We start from the raw sequence: 12467 nt of genomic DNA, 5'->3' as shown, positions 1-12467 counted from the left end.
TGAATTAATGATTTAATAAAGATTGTGGATGTATTTCATGATAAGAACTACTTTACAGACACCATTTAAGTTCAACTACTATAATTTTTTTTTTATTATGGTACAATTTGCACTGCTGTGTAGAAGTAAATAACCAATTCTCGCAGATAAACATGCATATACATTTGGTTTTATTTAACAAACAATTCAAATACACAATTAAGGTACTAAAGACTTGCATATTTTATGGTAATAGTAATCAAGACTACGATGTAAATGTACTTATTTTAGGATTTTCACTGTTGTGCAGAGATAACCAATCTTCGCAGATTAACACATAGAATTGTTTTCATATTTTTTCTTTACCTTTCTCTTTCTATAGATATATCATGTTTTATGGAAATTGTAAATTATTTGTACTAGAAGACAACGTTTTAATTGCCAGAACTTCTATTCAAAACCCTTGCATATTGAAAAATAATTTATAGCTTATATATCATTATAGATTTATGTAATAATGAATATCACTATTAAGATAAATAATTTCAATGATGGTTTGGGATGTACTTCATAAAGACCAATATTGAATGAAATAAATTATTTCAAAAGTGGTTGGGTATGCGTTTCGTTATAACCACTATTGAAATAAATTATTTCAATAGTGGTTAGGTATGCATTTTATTACAAACACTATTAAAATAATTTATTTCAATTGTGGATAAGGATGCAGTTCATTACAACCATTATTGAAATAAAATATTTTGATAGTGGTAGGATGTTATTTTAATGCCTATTATTCCGACTGTGCATAACACTTTCGGTTCCAGATGACAGTTCGTATGGGAAACATGACCATATAGAGATAAATCAAAGAACAGCATAATCAAAAAGTAATTCATCATCTCATAAGACATACTTTTTTTCTTAGGAAACTCCCCTTGCAGAAAGGAAAGTGATACAAACAGACATAATAATAGACATAAAACTGAAATGCATCATCAATCACTATTGAATTACTTTATTTCAATAGTGGTTGAAATGAAAGGTATCCCCAACCACTATTGAAATAAATTATTTCAATAGTGGTTGAAATGAATCGCATCCTTAACCACTATTGAAATAATATATTTAAAAAAAAATGTAAATTTTCAAAGAAAAATTAATGAAGAAATTCATTCTAAGCTACGATTAAAAGAATAATTTTAATTGTAGTTGTACTTCAACAGTGTCTGTTAATTAATTTCAAAATGGAATACATCCCGGAATACTATTTAAATATTTTATTTTAGTAGTGGTTGTATTTCATTAGTGGTTGTAAATTGATTCTTCAGATGAAATACATTCCAAACCAGTATTAAAATAATTCATTTCAATAGTGGTTTTATTTCAATAGTGGTTGCAAAGTGATTTTTCTAATGAAATGCATTCCCAACCACTATTAAAATAATTTATTTCAATAGTGGTTGCAACATTTCACATAAGTACTATGAAGTTGATATACTTTGAATTTCTGTTAGACAATGTCTATGTAGTTTTTGGAGAACGGGTCTTTTAACAATTAGTCAGAGTTCCCATGGACACAAATTGTGCTCCTCTATTGGCTGTCTTTTATTTATATTCTTATGACGCATAATTCAGTCAAATGCTAGTGCAAGAAAGAATAAAACACTTACTGTGCTTGAACTCGACATTTAGAAATAATGATGATGCTTATCAATTAACAGCTGTTATTTTCACTTTTATGTTGCATTTAACTCAATTTATCTCAATGAGCTTGAAAGAAAAGATACCACAGATTCTGAAAAATGTTACATATTTGGATATTTTACTAGAAAAAGACGTTAATGGTAAAACTATATGATTAACAATTACCAAACAACGCAAGCTACTTCAAAACAAGTTGTTGGAACAACAATATCAAGAACCTCGATTAGAATTATCTTTATAGAAGTTCAATGGTCGATACAATGGCCTTGTCCGTAAGTACAGTGTTTCATTAAGACTCATGCTGACTGACGTTTTTCATACTTGTAATCCCATTATTTCTACATTGGACTGATTTCTGTTCCTTCCGTTTTTCATGATCATGACAATAAGTATACAGCGGGTGCGACCGTTCGAGAGGTGATGCTTTTTCCTCTTAGGCACCTGATCCCACCTCCATCTTTTCAGAGGTCCTTGTTGTTCTGCGTTGAATCTGTATCTCAATTTATTGTTTTGGAGATAGCTTATAGTTTGTTATTGTCATTTTCTAAAAGCTTTTGTCCATTGCCTTAATTGTATTGCGTACCTATTTTTATTCATTTGATTTTTTAAATTATTTTAAGGTAAAGAAAGAGGACAACTTCAAGATAAGAGAATTTGAATCAGATGACGACATGCTTGATCCATTTATCAAACGGAAAGTTCCAGAAAATATTTTAGGTCAACTTGCGGGAGAACTACTATTAGAGAAAGAGAAATCATTTTTTACATCAGGCGTGGTTGGAGTACTATGCATTGGAACCAAAGTTAGTTTATTTCAATACATAATTTACTTGGTTATTATGGAAGTTAGTCTCACAAATGTTTTACCTTAAGATTTTGAAATAACTTAAAAATATATGTTCCGCGTTTCAATTTGTTGTATTTATTTTTTTCTTACACTCACTAAAATTACAGGAGAATTATTTATAGCATGAATACGTTTTAAAATCAATTGCATGTCATTGTTGAAAAATCGGACATTCGTAAATGCATTAAAACATTGTTTGTGAATAGATAACTTGTAGTGTAGGTTTTGGTTTCAACAACTGCTAATTTTTTTTAATCATGACGTTCTTTTTGGGAGTCATCTATCAGGAAATTCAATGATATTTAAAAACTAATTTGAATCCATATTATTTTATCAAATTATATTTTCTAATAAAATTTGGCAATTGTACACTAACAATGATTCATTTAGAAATTTCTTTGTTTATAAAATCAGTTGTTTTAAAAGTTAGATTAAGAAAAAATTCGCCGTTAGGTACACTGAACAAAATATAAGTAAGAAATGAGGTTGTACAACGTTGCAATATGGAACACTTATCTGTTCTTTTATATAAATCATACATTCAATAAATAAAGCTATCTATATAAGAATTTTAAAACTTAAAATATGATAACTCTCTCTCTCTATCTATCTCTCTCTCTCTCTCTCTCTCTCTCTCTCTTTCTCAAATTCGTTGATGTTAGTTGATAACCAATTAACACTTAGTTGACAATGATGCAATGTATGTGTAATTCTTGCTGTGCTCGCCACAACGGTAGCTCCGTAAAACATATTATCTTAAAAGTTAATTCGATACGTTTGTGCATTATGATTTGTATATTTTTTATGAAACATGGATCGCTACCGTCTTCACGATTGAATGTTGTACTTTAAGTCATCGATATTCTAAGACTTTCTAAGACGGCATATAAAAGCACTTGGTCCCTAGCTTCTGTATAACTGAATTGTTTAAAGTTTACTGCAAGTCGAAAGACTAGACAAACAAACACCAAAGAGCCATGGAATTTAAACGACTAAGAGAACATATTCAAATGTAATGAAACCATAATGAAAATAAATTATAAACATGATTTTGAACCTTTTGTACCTTTTTAGGTTTTTATTACGTTCTTAGAAATTGATGCTGATCACTATTCTCACATTCTGGAAACGGGTAAAGCCAATGAAGACGATGAAGCAACAATACACTACACCAAACCTTTTGATTATATGAAAGCTGATGAACGAGATCAGCTTTTAGAAGTATTGTTTTGGTTTGCGGAATTACAACAGAGTATCCGAGAACCAGAAAATTCTACCAGTGATTCGGACTAATGACTTTGCATGTTCTGCCAGTCCCGAGCAAATTTTATCAGACAGAATATAACAGTTATTAGTGTTACAGTAATTGTTCGGTGTTATGTAATTACTAAACAAAATATAAAGAGCTTTCAATTATTGCAAAAAAAAAAAAACAACTTCAAAATATATTTAGATGTAGAATTAATTTCCGTTCAGTTTCTGAAATAAATGACTTCAAAATATGTAATCTTTAATTCATTTCTTTTTTGTGTCTACTGATGACTCCTTTACAATTTCTGTTATTCTCTCCTAGTTTTTATTCTGCTCCATGTTAGATATATATGAGAAGTGTATGTGCCAGAAATTCACGATTTTATCCGCTGTACTGGACTGGATATTTCTCATTCAACCTAAACAAATTAACATATGATCTTTCATGATTATATACAAATCGAATATTAATGGAATCAATATTTAATGAAACGGCCATGATTGACCCTTCTGAATTTTCCGGAACAAGTCATGCCATTAATCTCGCTAAACTTTAACCATCCCTAGCCTTTCTGGTAATTTAAAATGTCTACAAACAAAATCACGGATCACGGAATGTTGCTAGATCAGTGTAAGATAAGCGCTAAGAATAAACTGAAATTAAACACTCCCTAAATCGTTTTAGAGATTACGAGTTAATGACAAAAACGGTGATTGTGAAAGTGGAACTTACCGGTCACACGGACCGGTAATAGTAATATATCGAATGTTATTGGAAACTACGATTTTCTATCGGTTTTGCAGGTAGGACCGATAGTTTTCGGAAACTCTGTCACAATCTTTGCACAGCCCTGAAAACTTATTGCGTTGTATATTGTACATTTTGAAGACTCTTTTATTTTAGAGAGAAACTAGACTTTGACCCGTGCGTGCACGGGTTGACATTGCATATCGGACATTTCCGAAATAGGTGCATCGACACCTTATTATGTACATTTACATACATGTAACACGGCTATTAGCCTACAATAATGCTATTAATTTCACTACACTTTCCTTAGTTTGAAAAATCTACATGTAACTGTGTCTCGGGAAAGGCCCTCACCACAGTTAGAATGCCTCCCTCATACCTGTAATTAATGTAGCAGAAAATTGCACATTTTGGAGAAAGTTAATGAAGTTGCCTTGAAATAACAGTCAAATTCATCACTACAAACCTTTTTGAAACTGCAAAATACATTTCAACTAAAAATTTTAATTGATAGAATGGAAGAATTCAACACATTTTCACCAACGTACACGTATTTTCTTTGTAAAACTGAGTCTGTAGGACGTTATTCATTTTTACGATAAACATATTCTATCTTCACTCTCCTAACAAATATAATGTAACTTTTTTTGCACGTAATCAAATATTTTTTGTCATCACGAAGACAAAAGTAAGTACTTAGTTGAAATGTATATTTGTTATTTTATACTTTCTCTCATAAGAAGTCATTAATATATATAAACAGGATAAATAGCAAAAGTCCTATGAAAATTTACCCGTATTTGTATTATCATTTCTGAGTTTATTCATGCAGATGTGATATTGTGAAAACATAAACTAAAGATCCCGTTAGCGTGAATGTATTGCGCAAGTGCAAGATTGTAAAATCCAAAATATCCAGGTGATTTCCGGGATTTTTGGAGGAATTTTCGTTGATTATTAATTAGCGAAGCTTAACTGAGAAAAAATAAAAACAAATTGGTAATCTTCAAGTACCATTGATGTTTAAAATATATAAAACAAAAGACAGTATTCTTCCGATTTCTCGGTATTAAAGACCAAAAATTCGAGTCTATTATTTTAATATAGTAGTATAGATGAATAACTTGTCCATGAAATGATAATGAATAGCTAGTTCCTATATTTGTTTTTTTTTAAATTAGTTTTGTTTCAATATTGGCTTATTAGCAAATTATGATATATATATTATCGATACAGCATTTAAAAGCTATTTAAAGATGGATAATTTTATAGAATCTAATCTTTGAAATATACTTGTTAACAATAGTAGTGTTTTGTGTAACATTATAGTGTATAAAATGTGTTGATATGATAATAATTAATGTGTCAAACTTTTTTAAAACTTCATATTGTTTGTGGCACCTTGTAAATATAAAGAAGAAAACAAATTAACAAACATATATCTTTGCCACATTATTCTTGATTTTCTTTTAAGTCTTATATTTTTCTTTTGTTCTCTAAAATTTTTTTAAAATACATTTTTAAAATAAGAATTTGAACTAGATCTCGTTACGAGTAACGATTAGGTCTTCCGCCCGATTTTATTTTCATATGATACGATGAAATATCGATATTCTCTGCCAAATCTGCGATCTTGGTGAATCTAGGTTTTTTGTCTCGAGACCGAAAACGGACGAACAAAAGAGGTTTATGAAAATAAAAGCTAGGTTTTTTTATACATTTGTTTAGTGTACACCACTGTTAATCATGGAAGATGAAACGCCAAAGATAATCAGTTAAACTTGTGAAAAAAATAAATTGTTTGAACTCTTCTGGTGAGTACCGGAAGTGACGGTTGACAAAAGAAAACCCGTTAAATATATCTTCAATCGATTGTCTATCATTCATAAAAGTTTGTGTCTCAATCACTTACAGTGACTAAAATCTCGCTGGTATCAATTTTGTAAAAAGGCTAGGTACCAAAGATATTTGAAATCTTGATTGTTTTCAAGTTATCTGTAATACAGTTTATGAGTGTCTTGGCCCCTCATTTAAGGGGCCAGTCCCTTTTTCTTGAGTTCAATCGAAAGGTCTCACGAATACTAACATTTTTTGTTCTTACACCCATCTAAAATTGTTGTTCATTTTTGAGATACAAATGATTGAATATTTTAGGGGCCAGCCCTCTAGATCCTTAATGGGGGCAGACTTTAGAGTTTTGATTAGTGGAATCGATTAGAATCATCAATGTAAACATTTTCTTTTCTACATCGCCTAACAAAATATGTCTCCTTCTCAAGATATATTGCATCAAAGTTTAAGTACTTTGGCCCCTTAAAATCCCTAATTACGTCATAAATGGGTGTGAAAATGATTTTACCTGATAAATATTGCTACAATCAACAACTTTGCTTCTATCTTGCATTACAAAATTTTGATCGTTTTTAAGTTATTTGTAATAGAGTTTACGAGTGTCTTGGCCCCTAATTTAAGGGGACAGCCCCTTTTTCTTGATTTTGTTGGAAAGAACGTTTAATTATCTACCACTTTTGTTATATATGTCTTAACAAAATACCAACTGATAAAAAGATACAGATGAAAACGTATGAAAATTTTGAATGAAAATTCGTACTCAATTTTCGAGCCCAGGCGAGCTCCAAGAAATGGCGCCACTGGCGTAAAACAACATAATAGTGCACAACTTCAAACTATAGACTACCTATCCTGAAAATTTCATAGTCATATCTCTGATAGTTTCTGAGATCAGCTCTGCACAAAATAGGTCATGAAAATGTGCAAAATAGCCGATAAATCGGTACCGGAAGTGATGACAGAAAAAAGCTCAAAAATGTATGAAATATACATCAAGTCCCATCTTCTGTGAAAAAATGATTGAAAACGGTCGAATAGTTTTCGAGAAATCGCGTGCACAAAATTTGTGGAAAAAAATAATAAGAAGAAGAAATCGTACGAAAACTATAAGGTCTTCCGTTGGAAACGGAAGACCTTAATTTAGAAAAGTTATTATTACTAAGTAATAGAATTCGTCAGAATAGCAAGTAAAAGGCATATTTAGTAATTGGAATCGTAATTAGTAAATACCACTAATTCAATTACTTATAAATTATTTTACCAATCATTTCTGGAATTACTAAACTATACACATACTGGTTACTTATTTACTTAATGTAATGCTTATTTCTAGTAATCTAAATCAATTTTTAAAAAAAGTTATTACAATACTTATCTAATATGGTTTTTTATAAGTAATTTAATTATTTGTAGCAGACAAATTTATAACACGCTATTCACTTTTTTTTACAATTACTAAAATGTTCATAAAATACTTGTTATTTATTTGCTCAATAGAATTCTCATTTCCAGTAATCAAATTCATTTATCTTAAAATATTCTATAAACAAGTAAAAACAATACATATTGTAGCAGACAAATTTATTACTAGCTATATACTTCTTTTTCATAGTTACTAAACTGTATATAAATACTTGCGGTATACTTTATCAATATATTCTCATTCCAAGCAATCAAATTCATTTATTTTAAAATATTTTATAGATAAGTAAAAACAATACTTTTAAATCTATATAATTTACTTTTATCAAACCAATATGGTTTACCCATTAGTTTTACTTGTTGTAGATATATTATTCTCTAAATATTATATCATATTGTTTTTAAAAGTTAAACGTCTAAAAGTATGTTTCCTTGCACTCGCTGATAACTGTGGACTAAGAAAATCTTTGGGAAGAAACAACACCAGACAACTGTTTAAATAAAAAAAAATGTATTACCTAAACACATATGCATAAACTGGCTAACAAAATGGTATGTTTACAAGGTTCTAATTTGACTAGCTTGGACTTACAACAAATGTGCACTTGAGAGAAAACAGTAATCACTTCAAACAATCATAAGCTTTGCAATTCATTTCCAACATAAGAATTTAAAAAAAAAAAAAAAGCTGTATAGAAAATATGTTCGTAATATTTGAAATTTAATGCTTTACTGAAAAAATAAATATGGATAAAAAATTTTATTCCACAATTTTATATACACTCGAAAGGAAATTCTCTGGTTTCCTTTACAACAACCAAAATATTAGTTGTAAAACATACCTCAACATTGCATTTTTAAAACTTGTGGAGGATATGCATGGCAAAATACAAAATAAGGAAAAAAAGATATACCTAGGAAGAAATTAAATTAATTCCAGATAATTTTGTATTTCACAACTAAAATCAGCAAATAAGGCCAATTAATCAATGAAATGACCTTAATTTGTACAAAATTTAATACAACGTCAAGCATAAAAGTATAATCATAAAAAGTGAATATATAAGAAATGAAAAAATAAAATAGAAGTAAACATACTTAAATGGGCAAAACAACATGTATATATGCAAATAGACTACCAGTATGTGAGTTCAAAAGAGAAAAAAGAAAATATGCAAAAAAAGTTTAAAGGTTACAAAAATATTCAAACGAAACATTGCTGACAAAGAAAATTCTTCAGATTAAAGTACACTCTTAACCAAAAGTATACAAAAAAAAAACTGTCCAGCGACTCATCATTCTTCTTTGACTTGTATGCTTCAGATTCTTCTTTAGCGTTATTGTCTGCGTTGTGTATTCTGTCCTCAAGAACCAAGTCTTGTAGTAACCTGACTTGGGTAGGGTAAAATCCGGAGGTACTAACACCCCATCATTTACAAACTGGCTTCCTCTGGCCCTGTGCATTTAAAAAGAACATTGTCTCTTTCCATCAACAATGGCGATGTTTATTCGCCGATCATATTGTGGAGAATACATACACCTTATGTTGTTTTGCGTGCCTGTGCAACGTCAGTCCATGTTTCTGAACTTAAAATGTGATTAGGAATAACTTTAAAGAACTATATATGATAGAAGTGCATGTTAGCCCCCTGTTTTCAGAAAAATTTTATTGCAATAAATATATTTTCATTTTACTGGCATTACAAAGACTTTGACTTGATGCTTTACAAGAGTCAATTTTTTAAAAGTTTGATGACATTTTATTGCCTAAAAACTGATGTCAAAATGATCATGTTTTTCAAATCAAGCAAATTTTCTGCCACTTTTTCGACTTCACACAGAGAATTAAGTATGAGCACAGCTTTGAACAAGAATGCTAATTTAACATGATGAATACAATTTTATTTTACATTCATGGACGAAAGAAAAATCTTGTTCAAAGCTGCGCTCATGTTGAATTAATTAAATACACGTTGTTAAAACTATATCGGATAACCTCGTTGCTATGGCGATTCTACTTCCGGTTCCGATGATGTTGACGTCTGCGTAGCCAAATAGACAGACAACGCTGACTTTTTTTTTTATTTCGGTACGTTTAAGACTTGTTCTACAACTTTGAAAGTCGGAAAATACATGTACCATGTTCTAAAAATAGATCATTCAGAGGTAAGTTAGTTCCATTGATTGCATTTATTTTATATCGAATAAGTCAATCTGCAGATTACAGATTACAGTGCGAGGCGTATGGATTTTTATTTGTAAAATTGTCCACCTGTGCACATAATTGCTTAAATAATAAATAATATACTAGTAAGTGAAACAGCTTTACAGTCAAGCATATACATTGTACGCGTTTAGATGCCGTTCGGGACCCCCGATAAATACATTTTTTTTTGTACCTTGTAAACGATCGATTACTAATCATTTAACGTTACACATTTAAAAATTACATCACAGAGTCCGTATTTAAAATTATCCATTATAATTATCCCTCATGTCCTGAAATATCTGTTTACATGTTTTGCTCCGCTATCGTAACTTCTCGGGACAGTTTCCATTCGCAACATTAACTTTATGTACAACGTTGAACCATATTTATGAAACGAGGCGACTGTAGTGTCGTGGTATGTCTCTCGCTTGCAATGTGCGGGGTATAGAGTTCGAGACTCCTATGCCGCAATTATTTTTTTTTTATATGAAGAAGGAATTTTTTTTATCAGTTCATGTTCTCACATTATGAAACACATGTATTCATTAAATAAATGCACATCAATTACTACTCTGGGTTATTTCATACCAATAATTTTGGTATTAATAAGTATAGCTATTATTGGATATTTCTTGCATGCATGTTTAAACTAGATATAGAACATCAGATTTCAGAATTAAAATTCTTAATAAAATTTTTATATCATTAAATAATACATTTTTGATGTACTTAATAATTAAATTTAAATTTTAAATTAGTTTCAATTAGTAGGCCAATGACTATTTATAAAAAATATACATTATTAGTTAAAAGGATTTATGAAAAAAAAAATACATGTACCAGTACATGTATTTTTAGTAGCTAGGCTATGAATGCTGAATGAACTCCTTATATATATATCCATTTTCATCGAAATCAAACACATTCACAAATCTTTGTCTTTGCACCGAATCTCCTGGATTTAATTCCATGGTAACAAATTTTAAATTTCAAACACAACAATTCACAATTAAAGTCCACAAATAAAATCCGTAGAAATTATCACAATCCCACCGCCGCCACCAGTTGTAGCGCCGTCGAGCGGTTACGGCATAATTAATTAATATAACTGTGATAAATCCTTCCTTTGAGTATAATTCCTGAGTGAAAAAGTCCAAGTTGTGTTTTACAATTTATTTACATTATCTCCAAATTTAATATCGTCACAAAATAAATCCAAGAAGAAGCACTGACTATATCGACGACAACAATAACAACTCTACTCTAACTCTCACTATACTAACTGTCTCTGTGACCCTCGCACCCTTATATACACATAGGGTTGCTCATTAGGAGCAGCCGCTTTAATGAGGTCACCTTATATAATAACGGTACATCGGTTGCTTTTCGGGAGCAACGGGTATACAAATAAACATATGAAATGAAATGATGATATATGAAAATAATTAAACTGAATATAATTTATGGCGTTACAACTTCCCCCCTCTTAACTTTTGGTTCCATACAAAAGGTATTTATAAGCATGAAGTATAAATAAAAGAAATATCTATCGTCAGTGCTCTTCTTAAATAACATATAAACGAATAAATAAGACATATAACAACAAAATATACAAGTTCAAAAATACAAATAATTATTTACAAACAGTTCATATTTACAATGTCAATATTTACACGGAAAAGTCTCCTCTCATTTCCCGGACGTTCCCTTTACGCAAGCATTCGGCAGCGTCTTCCGCAATTTCACTAACCACGCTTCGGAAGTCCACATCTTCGGGATTTACGTCCTCGGAATAGATGATTTGTGAGGTTCGACTTACTTCAGTTCGTCCATCTAAGTGCGTTGTAGTAACTTTATTTATGAGGAAACACACTGAAGATTTCGTTACAGTAACGTCTCTGTCAGTGTCCATTTCACTGTCACTAGCGGAAGAGTCGAGTAAACGGTCTTCAGTTTCTGGTGTGTGCTCATCAACAGCGTTTTCTTCTGTATTTTCTAGAAGTTCGTTCACAAAGCTGTCCGACGGAATCTCGAGGGAGCTTACCGACACATCGTCCAGGAAGTTCCATTCATTACTATGGGCATGATCAGACGCTATAGGAGATTCCTGTCTTCGTGGCGAACGTGGTCTCATCCTCATCCGATGATATGTTCTCGTACTGTTCACTAAGCACATACACAGGTTTACGCGCCTCTTCGTAGCTCTGGCGGTTGACCGTAAACTTCTTATATTCCATGGCACATTTCAGGTCTTTTCCCTCTAGTTTGTGGATAACTCTGTAATGTCTCTTCAAATTGAAACTTCGCACAAATGTTCTCTGGCAAAAACTACACTTCAAACAGTCTATTTCATCCTTATGCTGCTCCTTAATATGCAAGTTCAAATTACTAATTCTGGAGAAAGTATGGTCACAAATTTCACATCTCATAGTCTCTAATTTTCTCTATAT

At 30.8% G+C, this 12467-nt stretch overlaps 1 protein-coding gene across 1 annotated transcript; it reads left to right on the top strand.

Annotated features, from left to right (window-relative positions):
- Positions 1-1946: 1946 nt before the first annotated feature.
- Positions 1947-4015, top strand: LOC136275720 (uncharacterized). The gene is made up of 3 exons (XM_066085544.1): positions 1947-1958; positions 2307-2489; positions 3608-4015. The coding sequence occupies exons 1-3, from the start codon at positions 1947-1949 to the stop codon at positions 3824-3826; spliced, it is 414 nt and encodes a 137-aa protein (XP_065941616.1). The 3' UTR covers positions 3827-4015.
- Positions 4016-12467: the final 8452 nt, after the last annotated feature.

The sequence above is a fragment of the Magallana gigas genome, chromosome 1 (genome assembly GCF_963853765.1).
Source record: "Magallana gigas chromosome 1, xbMagGiga1.1, whole genome shotgun sequence".
Lineage (NCBI taxonomy): Eukaryota > Metazoa > Mollusca > Bivalvia > Ostreida > Ostreidae > Magallana > Magallana gigas.
The sequence above is the reverse complement of the archived record's forward strand: the minus strand, read 5'-3'. Positions and strand labels throughout refer to the sequence as shown.